The sequence below is a fragment of the Nerophis lumbriciformis genome, linkage group LG39 (assembly GCF_033978685.3).
Source record: "Nerophis lumbriciformis linkage group LG39, RoL_Nlum_v2.1, whole genome shotgun sequence".
In the NCBI taxonomy this organism is placed as follows: Eukaryota; Metazoa; Chordata; class Actinopteri; order Syngnathiformes; family Syngnathidae; genus Nerophis; species Nerophis lumbriciformis.
In genome coordinates this window covers 21,030,001-21,042,020 of record NC_084586.2, presented here as the reverse complement: position 1 = coordinate 21,042,020, position 12,020 = coordinate 21,030,001, and the positions used below count along the sequence as shown (strand labels likewise).

The 12,020-nt window shown below is 39.8% G+C and overlaps 1 protein-coding gene across 2 annotated transcripts in view; it reads right to left on the bottom strand.

Annotated features, from left to right (window-relative positions):
• sh2d3ca (SH2 domain containing 3Ca) overlaps positions 1-12,020 on the bottom strand; it is a 98,676-nt gene that overhangs the window by 19,911 nt on the left and 66,745 nt on the right. For both annotated transcript variants that reach the window (XM_061931790.2, XM_061931791.2), the window contains 4 exons: positions 8,905-9,034; positions 4,927-5,042; positions 382-553; positions 202-313 (listed from right to left, as the gene is read on the bottom strand). In XM_061931790.2, coding sequence (XP_061787774.1) covers positions 202-313; positions 382-553; positions 4,927-5,042; positions 8,905-9,034 — 530 coding nt within the window. The remainder of the gene's footprint in view (positions 1-201; positions 314-381; positions 554-4,926; positions 5,043-8,904; positions 9,035-12,020) is intronic.

Here is a 12,020-nt window from a genome sequence, read left to right as displayed (position 1 = left end):
AGATAAACAATGTATTCCCCTAAAATGTAGTGGCTGCGACTTATAGTCGGGTGCGGCTTATAGTCAGATAAACAATGTATTCCCCTAAAATGTAGTGGCTGCGACTTATAGTCAGGTGCGACTTATAGTCAGATAAACAATGTATTCTCCTAAAATGATAGAAAAGCGTTCATGGCGACTACGACAGTTTCTTCAACTCACCTTTGCCGTCGTTCAGGTTCTTGAGGAAAGGTTTGAGTTTCTTCTGGTACAAGATGGCGGCCTCTGTGTGTCTCTGCCGCAGCGTGACCCACGTCTGCTCCAGGCGGGAGATCTGCGGCGCAGGAAGTGACAAGTTGGCACGCTTTCAAACCTTCTGGCTTTGTTTGGCTTGTGTTTGACCTGCGGCAGATCCAAGGCTCTCATGACGGCAGCGAAGCCAAACATGTTTCCCAGGTTGCTCTTCAGCTCCGCCGCCACCTGGATGGTCTTGTGGAGCAGCGCCGCCCTCTCCTCCGTGCTGCCCGTGCAGCCCAGCAGCTCCACCGCCATCGTCATGGACATGGTGTAGAACCTGAGGACACATGCACGCACGCCATCAGACACGCACACTATTTGGACACGCTCTACAACCTGAGGACACACCAGGAGCCACGCCCACTATTTAGACAACCCTGTGTTTTTGTCATGAAAGCAGGCCCACTATTTAGCAAGCTAGTGTTTTGTCATGAAAGCAGGCCCACTATTTGGCAAGCTAGCGTTTGTCATGAAAGCAGGCCCACTATTTGGCAAGCTAGTGTTTGTCATCAAAGCAGGCCCACTATTTGGCAAGCTAGTGTTTGTCATGAAAGCAGGCCCACTATTTGGCAAGCTAGTGTTTTGTCATGAAAGCAGGCCCACTATTTGGCAAGCTGGTGTTTGTCATGAAAGCAGGCCCACTATTTGGCAAGCTAGCGTTTGTCATCAAAGCAGGCCCACTATTTGGCAAGCTAGCGTTTGTCATGAAAGCAGGCCAACTATTTGGCAAGCCAGCGTTTGTCATCAAAGCAGGCCCACTATTTGGCAAGCTAGCGTTTGTCATCAAAGCAGGTCCACTATTTGGCAAGCTAGTGTTTGTCATCAAAGCAGGCCCACTATTTGTCAAGCTAGCGTTTGTCATCAAAGCAGGCCCACTATTTGGCAAGCTAGTGTTTGTCATGAAAGCAGGCCCACTATTTGGCAAGCTGGTATTTGTCATCAAAGCAGGCCCACTATTTGGCAAGCTAGCGTTTGTCATGAAAGCAGGCCCACTATTTGGCAAGCTAGCGTGTGTCATGAAAGCAGGCCCACTATTTGGCAAGCTAGCGTTTGTCATGAAAGCAGGCCCACTATTTGGCAAGCTAGTGTTTGTCATCAAAGTAGGCCCACTATTTGGCAAGCTAGCGTTTGTCATGAAAGCAGGCCCACTATTTGGCAAGCTAGCGTTTGTCATGAAAGCAGGCCCACTATTTGGCAAGGTAGTGTTTTGTCATGAAAGCAGGCCCACTATTTAGCAAGCTGGTATTTGTCATGAAAGCAGGCCCACTATTTGGCAAGCTAGCGTTTGTCATGAAAGGAGGCCCACTATTTGGCAAGCTAGTGTTTTGTCATGAAAGCAGGCCCACTATTTGGCAAGCTAGCGTTTGTCATGAAAGCAGGCCCACTATTTGGCAAGCTAGCGTTTGTCATGAAAGCAGGCCCACTATTTGGCAAGTTAGTGTTTGTCATCAAAGTAGGCCCACTATTTGGCAAGCTAGCGTTTGTCATGAAAGCAGGCCCACTATTTGGCAAGCTAGCGTTTGTCATGAAAGCAGGCCCACTATTTGGCAAGCTAGCGTTTGTCATGAAAGCAGGCCCACTATTTGGCAAGCTAGCGTTTGTCATCAAAGCAGGCCCACTATTTGGCAAGCTAGTGTTTTGTCAGGAAAGCACGCCCACTATTTGGAAGCTAGCGTTTGTCATCAAAGCAGGCCCACTATTTGGCAAGCTAGTGTTTGTCATGAAAGCAGGCCCACTATTTGGCAAGCTAGCGTTTGTCATCAAAGCAGGCCCACTATTTGGCAAGCTAGTGTTTTGTCATGAAAGCAGGCCCACTATTTGGCAAGCTAGCGTTTGTCATGAAAGCAGGCCCACTATTTGGCAAGCTAGCGTTTGTCATGAAAGCAGGCCCACTATTTGGCAAGCTAGCGTTTGTCATGAAAGCAGGCCCACTTATTGGCAAGCTAGTGTTTGTCATGAAAGCAGGCCCACTAATTGGCAAGGTAGTGTTTGTCATGAAAGCAGGCCCACTATTTGGCAAGCTAGTGTTTGTCATGAAAGCAGGCCCACTATTTGGCAAGCTAGCGTTTGTCATGAAAGCAGGCCCACTATTTGGCAAGCTAGTGTTTTGTCATGAAAGCAGGCCCACTATTTGGCAAGCTGGCGTTTGTCATGAAAGCAGGCCCACTATTTGGCAAGCTAGTGTTTGTCATGAAAGCAGGCCCACTATTTGGCAAGCTAGCGTTTGTCATCAAAGCAGGCCCACTATTTGGCAAGCTAGCGTTTGTCATGAAAGCAGGCCCACTATTTGGCAAGCTAGCGTTTGTCATGAAAGCAGGCCCACTATTTGGCAAGCTAGTGTTTGTCATGAAAGCAGGCCCACTATTTGGCAAGCTAGCGTTTGTCATCAAAGCAGGCCCACTATTTGGCAAGCTAGCGTTTGTCATGAAAGCAGGCCCACTATTTGGCAAGCTAGCGTTTGTCATGAAAGCAGGCCCACTATTTGGCAAGCTAGCGTTTGTCATGAAAGCAGGCCCACTATTTGCCAAGCTAGCGTTTGTCATCAAAGCAGGCCCACTATTTGGCAAGCTAGTGTTTTGTCATGAAAGCAGGCCCACTATTTGGAAGCTAGCGTTTGTCATCAAAGCAGGCCCACTATTTGGCAAGCTAGTGTTTGTCATGAAAGCAGGCCCACTATTTGGCAAGCTAGTGTTTGTCATGAAAGCAGGCACACTATTTGGCAAGCTAGCGTTTGTCATGAAAGCAGGCCCACTATTTGGCAAGCCAGCGTTTGTCATGAAAGCAGGCCCACTATTTGGCAAGCTAGCGTTTGTCATCAAAGCAGGCCCACTATTTGGCAAGCTAGCGTTTGTCATGAAAGCAGGCCCACTATTTGGCAAGCTAGTGTTTTGTCATGAAAGCAGGCCCACTATTTGGCAAGCTAGTGTTTGTCATGGAAGCAGGCCCACTATTTGGCAAGCTAGCGTTTGTCATGAAAGCATGCCCACTATTTGGCAAGCTAGTGTTTGTCATGAAAGCAGGCCCACTATTTGGCAAGTTAGTGTTTGTCATCAAAGCAGGCCCACTATTTGGCAAGCTAGTGTTTGTCATGAAAGCAGGCCCACTATTTGGCAAGCTAGCGTTTGTCATGAAAGCAGGCCCACTATTTGGCAAGCTAGCGTTTGTCATCAAAGCAGGCCCACTATTTGGCAAGCTAGTGTTTTGTCATGAAAGCAGGCCCACTATTTGGCAAGCTAGCGTTTGTCATGAAAGCAGGCCCACTATTTGGCAAGCTAGCGTTTGTCATGAAAGCAGGCCCACTATTTGGCAAGCTAGCGTCTGTCATGAAAGCAGGCCCACTATTTGGCAAGCTAGTGTTTGTCATGAAAGCAGGCCCACTATTTGGCAGGCTAGCGTTTGTCATCAAAGCAGGCCCACTATTTGGCAAGCTAGTGTTTTGTCATGAAAGCAGGCCCACGATTTGGCAAGCTAGCATTTGTCATGAAAGCAGGCCCACTATTTGGCAAGCTAGTGTTTGTCATGAAAGTAGGCCCACTATTTGGCAAGCTAGTGTTTGTCATCAAAGCAGGCCCACTATTTGGCAAGCTAGTGTTTGTCATCAAAGCAGGCCCACTATTTGGCAAGCTGGTATTTGTCATCAAAGCAGGCCCACTATTTGGCAAGCTAGCGTTTGTCATCAAAGCAGGCTCACTATTTGGCAAGCTAGCGTTTGTCATCAAAGCAGGCCCACTATTTGGCAAGCTAGTGTTTGTCATGGAAGCAGGCCCACTATTTGGCAAGCTAGCGTTTGTCATGAAAGCAGGCCCACTATTTGGCAAGCTAGCGTTTGTCATGAAAGCAGGCCCACTATTTGGCAAGCTAGCGTTTGTCATGAAAGCAGGCCCACTATTTGGCAAGCTAGTGTCTTGTCATGAAAGCAGGCCCACTATTTAGCAAGCTGGTATTTGTCTTGAAAGTAGGCCCACTATTTGGCAAGCTAGTGTTTTGTCATGAAAGCAGGTCCACTATTTGGCAAGCTAGTGTTTTGTCATGAAAGCAGGTCCACTATTTGGCAAGCTAGCGTTTGTCATGAAAGCAGGCCCACTATTTGGCAAGCTAGCGTTTGTCATGAAAGCAGGCCCACTTATTGGCAAGCTAGTGTTTGTCATGAAAGCAGGCCCACTAATTGGCAAGGTAGTGTTTGTCATGAAAGCAGGCCCACTATTTAGCAAGCTGGTATTTGTCATGAAAGTAGGCCCACTATTTGGCAAGCTAGTGTTTTGTCATGAAAGCAGGTCCACTATTTGGCAAGCTAGTGTTTTGTCATGAAAGCAGGTCCACTATTTGGCAAGCTAGCGTTTGTCATGAAAGCAGGCCCACTATTTGGCAAGCTAGCGTTTGTCATGAAAGCAGGCCCACTATTTGGCAAGCTAGTGTTTTGTCATGAAAGCAGGCCCACTATTTGGCGTTTGTCATGAAAGCAGGCCCACTATTTGGCAAGCTAGCGTTTGTCATGAAAGCAGGCCCACTATTTGGCAAGCTAGCGTTTGTCATGAAAGCAGGCCCACTATTTGGCAAGCTAGTGTTTGCCATGAAAGCAGGCCCACTATTTGGCAAGCTAGCGTTTGTCATGAAAGCAGGCCCACTATTTGGCAAGGCAGTACAGGTCACCTCTCCAGCAGGTCCAGTCTCAGCTGGTGTCCGTGAGGTAGCGTCAGTAACTCCAAGCCCGAGGAAACTCCCATCATCCTTTGCATCTCTGAGGACACGCCCACTATTCTGCCAACCTGCACAGGAAGAGAAACAAAGCGTTTGCACCGATACGGTACCAACTCCTGATATCTGGCAATCAGTGCTCAACAATACCATTATTCACTACTTTTTATTACTTTCTTCAATAAAAACATCTAAATCTTAATTGTCCTCACACATTTGAGTATTATTAGCAAGTTTTATATCAGAGGTGTCCAAAGTGTGGCCCGGGGGCCATTTGCAGTATTTTGGTAAAACTCTAAAAACACTAAAAACATTTTTGTCATTGCTCAAAAACTAATAATGAATCAAAATCAATGTTATGAATTTTTGACATTTTTAAGGCTCCAATTAATTCACATTAATTATTACATTTTGACATTATTTTTTGCATATTTCATGTTTTTGCCACAGAAAAAAAAAGGCATAAAACATAAAAACATAAAATGAAATAAAAACATTATAATTGATGATTAGATCTGACTTCGATCTAGAAGTTTAAATGTTTAAAAAATAAAATGAAATAATGTATGACTTTTTTTTTGTGGAATATTTTATGAGTGGGGCCCGTTTGGATTCATAGGAATTTTAGTGGGAACTCACCATATTTGACCCACACATCAGGACCTGCGAAAATTACCTTTTTTAAAAAAAAATAAAATAAAAAAAACTCAAAATTGCGCTTTAGCGCCCCCTAGGAAAAAAAAAACTAGACTGCCTGTAACTCCCACTAGGAAGATCGGAGAGACAAAAACCTTTATGTAGGTCTGACTCAGACCTAGTTTTCATAATTGTAATAATCATCGGGCAGAAATCAACAGGAAGTTGGCAATTCCCCCTTCAAGACAAAAAAGTACTAAAAACAGTTACTTTTGCCTCTTTGAGCTGTAATTTGACCCCTTTAACATGCTTCAAAACTCACCGAACTGAACACACACATCAGGACTGTCAAAAATTGCGATCTAATAAAAAAACCTAACCCCAAATTAAAATATTGCGCTCTACAGCAATTTTTGAATAAAACGGAGAAAAAACTGCTCCTCGGAAGAAGAAAAAATTACAAAACTGCCTGTAACTCCCACTGGAAAGGACGGAGAGAGACATGAAATAAAAACCTCTATGTAGGTCTCACTTAGACCTACATTTCATAAATTGACAACCCCCAGCAAAAATCAACAGGAAGTTTGCTATTCCCCCTTCAAAACAACATTTTTGTAAAAACCGGTCACCTTTCTTCAAAATCTATCTCCTCTGAGCGCGTTTGTCGTTTTGGCTTCAAACTAACACAGGTGAGAGATAAAACCCTTGTGATTAAAAGTATAGATGGGATTTTAAATACCTGCTCCGGTTTTGATTTTATGACCCTTCAAAGACCCGCTGCGCTGATGCTGCTGCTCTGCTGTTTTTTTAAGATGGCTGCTTAAAAGCAGGAAGCACCAACGTGCCCACACAATGCAGACAAGGTAGGTACACTAGACAAAAGTCTTGGGACACTTCAGACTAAAAGTAGACAAAAGTATTGGGACACTTAGGACTAGCACCTGCCAAATACGCGGGCCCGAACAACGCTGCTTGCAGCTTTAATTTCACATTAAAATATTCCACGTTGACATTTTTTGGAGGGAAAATGTTGTGTTTTTGCCATAAAAAACGTTTTGTTTTTTTAACAAAAAGGGCATAAAAGAGAAAATGTAAATATGAATAAAATAAAGATAATAATACAAATATTATTTAGTTTGAACATTTGAATGACTGAGACCCTTAAGGGGAGGGTCAAAGGTTAAAAATAAATCACTTATTGTCTTGGTTTTGAAAAAGAAATAGATGAAAAGTTTTCATTGTTCAGTGAAAAAGTTTGGACACTCCTGGGTTAAATAGTAGTCTAGGCAGGTTGGTGACATTAGAGGGCAGTAGTGGAGTCAGGAAGTAGTCTTTGCTGTTTTGTGTTGAGTGCTACAAAGTGTTTGTACTGTAAGTAATGTATAATTACACACCTGCTGTTTGATTGCATCTTAGTTGGAGTTTTTATTGACACATTTGGAGGTGTTGGAACACTAATCGCTAGCATGTACAGGTAAAAGCCAGTAAATTAGAATATTTTGAAAAACTTGATTTATTTCAGTAATTGCATTCAAAAGGTGTAACTTGTACATTATATTTATTCATTGCACACAGACTGATGCATTCAAATGTTTATTTCATTTAATTTTGATGATTTGAAGTGGCAACAAATGAAAATCCAAAAATTCCGTGTGTCACAAAATTAGAATATTACTTAAGGCTAATACAAAAAAGGGATTTTTAGAAATGTTGGCCAACTGAAAAGTATGAAAATGAAAAAGATGAGCATGTACAATACTCAATACTTGGTTGGAGCTCCTTTTGCCTCAATTACTGCGTTAATGCGGCGTGGCATGGAGTCGATGAGTTTCTGGCACTGCTCAGGTGTTATGAGAGCCCAGGTTGCTCTGATAGTGGCCTTCAACTCTTCTGCGTTTTTGGGTCTGGCATTCTGCATCTTCCTTTTCACAATACCCCACAGATTTTCTATGGGGCTAAGGTCAGGGGAGTTGGCGGGCCAATTTAGAACAGAAATACCATGGTCCGTAAACCAGGCACGGGTAGATTTTGCGCTGTGTGCAGGCGCCAAGTCCTGTTGGAACTTGAAATCTCCATCTCCATAGAGCAGGTCAGCAGCAGGAAGCATGAAGTGCTCTAAAACTTGCTGGTAGACGGCTGCGTTGACCCTGGATCTCAGGAAACAGAGTGGACCGACACCAGCAGATGACATGGCACCCCAAACCATCACTGATGGTGGAAACTTTACACTAGACTTCAGGCAACGTGGATCCTGTGCCTCTCCTGTCTTCCTCCAGACTCTGGGACCTGGATTTCCAAAGGAAATGCAAAATTTGCTTTCGTCAGAAAACATGACTTTGGACCACTCAGCAGCAGTCCAGCTCTTTTTTTCCTTAGCCCAGGTGAGACGCTTTTCGCGCTGTTTCTTGGTCAACAGTGGCTTGACACGAGGTATGCGGCAGTTGAAACCCATGTCTTTCAAGCGTCTCTTGGTGGTGGATCTTGAAGCACTGACTCCAGCAGCTGTCCACTCCTTCTGAATCTCCCCCACATTTTTGAATGGGTTTTTTTTCACAATCTTGACCAGGGCGCGGTGATCCCTATCGCTTGTACACTTTTTCTGACCACAGTTTTTCCTTCCCTTTGCCTCTCCATTAATGTGTTTGGACACAGAGCTCTGAGAACAGCCAGCCTCTTCAGCAATAACCTTTTGTGTCTTTCCCTCCTTGTGCAATGTGTCGATGGTTGCCTTTTGGACAGCTGTCAAATCTGAAGTCTTCCCCATGTTTGTGTAGGCTTCAGAACTGGACTGAGAGACCATTTAAAGCCCTTTGCAGGTGTTTTGAGTTAATCAGCTGATTAGTTTGTGGCACCAGGTGTCTTCAAAATTCAACCCTTACACAAGTTTCTAATTTTGTGACACACGGAATTTTGGATTTTCATTTGTTGCCACTTCAAATCATCAAAATTAAATGAAATAAACATTTGAATGCATCAGTCTGTGTGCAATGAATAAATATAATGTACAAGTTACACCTTTTGAATGCAATTACTGAAATAAGTCAAGTTTTTCAAAATATTCTAATTTACTGGCTTTTACCTGTATATGGCATAGCCAATGTCAATTAGCAGCGAGCTAGCACATTTTTGAAAAGTGGAGAGTTACTTTAGAGTGCTTTCTATCAGGCATGCTTCTTTGTTGACAACATTACTAGGAGACAGTCTGCTACCAATACGCGTGTGTGTGTGCGTGTGTGTGTGTGTGTGTGTGTGTGTGTGTGTGTGTGTGTGCGTGTGTGTGTGTGTGTGTGAGACTACCGTGCAGTCCACCAAGGTGATGTGTTTAGCAGCAGTGCTAGCGTCCACCTCAGCCAGCAGCTCCTTCACCTTCTTCAGCACGGACATCTCCAGAGGTTTGTTGTCAGCGGGCATGATGCAACACTCATACCTGCCCAGGAAACACAACCACTAAATATACTATTATTCATCAAATACTAACATCTAATATTATGGATCAAACATAAACATCGACGTCTACTTATCAAATATAAACATATACTATTATCAAACACAAACATCTACTATTATTTATCAAACATAAACTATTAACAAACATAAACAATCTATTATTATTTATAAATGGATGAAATAAATAAATATTGAACATCATTAAGGCAGAATACATTAAAATCATATTGACATTCATAACATGAATATGAAAAGTCATGATGAAGTCGAGTGTGGGAGAGTATTATTATTATTATTATCATTATTATTATTATTATTATAGGCTGTCGAGCGTGGGAGAGTATTATTATTATTATTATTATTATTGGCTGTAGAGTGTGGGAGAGTATTATTATTATTATTATTATTATTATTATTGGCTGTAGAGTGTGGGAGAGTATTATTATTATTATTATTATTGGCTGTAGAGCGTGGGAGAGTATTATTATTATAATTATTATTATTATTATTATTGGCTGTAGAGTGTGGGAGAGTATTATTATTATTATTATTGGCTGTAGAGCGTGGGAGAGTATTATTATTATAATTATTATTATTATTATTGGCTGTAGAGTGTGGGAGAGTATTATTATTATTATTATTATTGGCTGTAGAGCGTGGGAGAGTAGTATTATTATTATTATTATTATTATTATTGGCTGTAGAGCGTGGGAGAGTATTATTATTATTATTATTATTATTGGCTGTAGAGCGTGGGAGAGTATTATTATTATTATTATTATTATTATTATTATTATTATTATTGGCTGTAGAGCGTGGGAGAGTATTATTATTATTATTATTATTATTGGCTGTAGAGTGTGGGAGAGTATTATTATTATTATTATTATTATTATTGGCTGTAGAGCGTGGGAGAGTATTATTATTATAATAATAATTATTATTATTATTGGCTGTAGAGTGTGGGAGAGTATTATTATTATTATTATTATTGGCTGTAGAGCGTGGGAGAGTATTATTATTATTATTATTATTATTATTGGCTGTAGAGCGTGGGAGAGTATTATTATTATTATTATTATTATTATTGGCTGTAGAGCGTGGGAGAGTATTATTATTATTATTATTATTATTGGCTGTAGAGCGTGGGAGAGTATTATTATTATTATTATTATTGGCTGTAGAGCGTGGGAGAGTAATATTATTATAATTATTATTATTATTATTGGCTGTAGAGTGTGGGAGAGTATTATTATTATTATTATTATTATTATTATAGGCTGTCGAGCGTGGGAGAGTATTATTATTATTATTATTATTATTGGCTGTCAAGTGTGGGAGAGTATTATTATTATTATCATTATTATTTATTATTATTATTGTCTGTAGAGCGTGGGAGAGTATTATTATTATTATTGTTATTATTATTGGCTGTCAAGTGTGGGAGAGTATTATTATTATTATCATTATTATTATTATTATTGTCTGTAGAGCGTGGGAGAGTATTATTATTATTATCATTATTATTATTGGCTGTAGAGCGTGGGAGAGTATTATTATTATAATTATTATTATTATTATTGGCTGTAGAGTGTGGGAGAGTATTATTATTATTATTATTATTATTATTATTATTGGCTGTAGAGCGTGGGAGAGTATTATTATTATTATTATTATTATTATTATTATTGGCTGTAGAGCGTGGGAGAGTATTATTATTATTATTATTGGCTGTAGAGTGTGGGAGAGTATTATTATTATTATTATTATTATTATTATTATTATTGGCTGTAGAGCGTGGGAGAGTATTATTATTATAATAATAATTATTATTATTATTGGCTGTAGAGTGTGGGAGAGTATTATTATTATTATTATTGGCTGTAGAGCGTGGGAGAGTATTATTATTATTATTATTATTATTGGCTGTAGAGCGTGGGAGAGTATTATTATTATTATTATTATTGGCTGTAGAGCGTGGGAGAGTATTATTATTATTATTATTATTATTGGCTGTAGAGCGTGGGAGAGTATTATTATTATTATTGGCTGTCGAGCGTGGGAGAGTATTATTATTATTATTATTATTATTGGCTGTAGAGCGTGGGAGAGTACTATTATTATTATTATTATTATTGGCTGTAGAGCGTGGGAGAGTATTATTATTATTATTATTATTATTATTGGCTGTAGAGTGTGGGAGAGTATTATTATTATTATTATTGGCTGTAGAGCGTGGGAGAGTATTATTATTATTATTATTATTATTGGCTGTAGAGCGTGGGAGAGTATTATTATTATTATTATTATTATTGGCTGTAGAGCGTGGGAGAGTATTATTATTATTATTATTATTATTATTATTATTATTATTGGCTGTAGAGCGTGGGAGAGTATTATTATTATTATTATTATTATTATAGGCTGTCGAGCATGGGAGAGTATTGTTATTATTATTATTATTATTGGCTGTAGAGCGTGGGAAAGTATTATTAATATTATTATTATTATTGTCTGTAGAGCGTGGGAGAGTATTGTTATTATTATTATTATTGGCTGTAGAGCGTGGGAAAGTATTATTAATATTATTATTATTATTGTCTGTAGAGCGTGGGAGAGTATTATTATTATTATTACTATTATTATTGTCTGTAGAGCGTGGGAGAGTATCATTATTATTATTATTATTATAGGCTGTCGAGCGTGGGAGAGTATTATTATTATTATTATTATTGGCTGTCAAGTGTGGGAGAGTATTATTATTATTATTATTATTATTATTATTATTATTATTGTCTGTAGAGCGTGGGAGAGTATTATTATTATTATTACTATTATTATTGTCTGTAGAGCGTGGGAGAGTATCATTATTATTATTATTATTATTATAGGCTGTCGAGCGTGGGAGAGTATTATTATTATTATTATTATTGGCTGTCAAGTGTGGGAGAGTATTATTATTATTA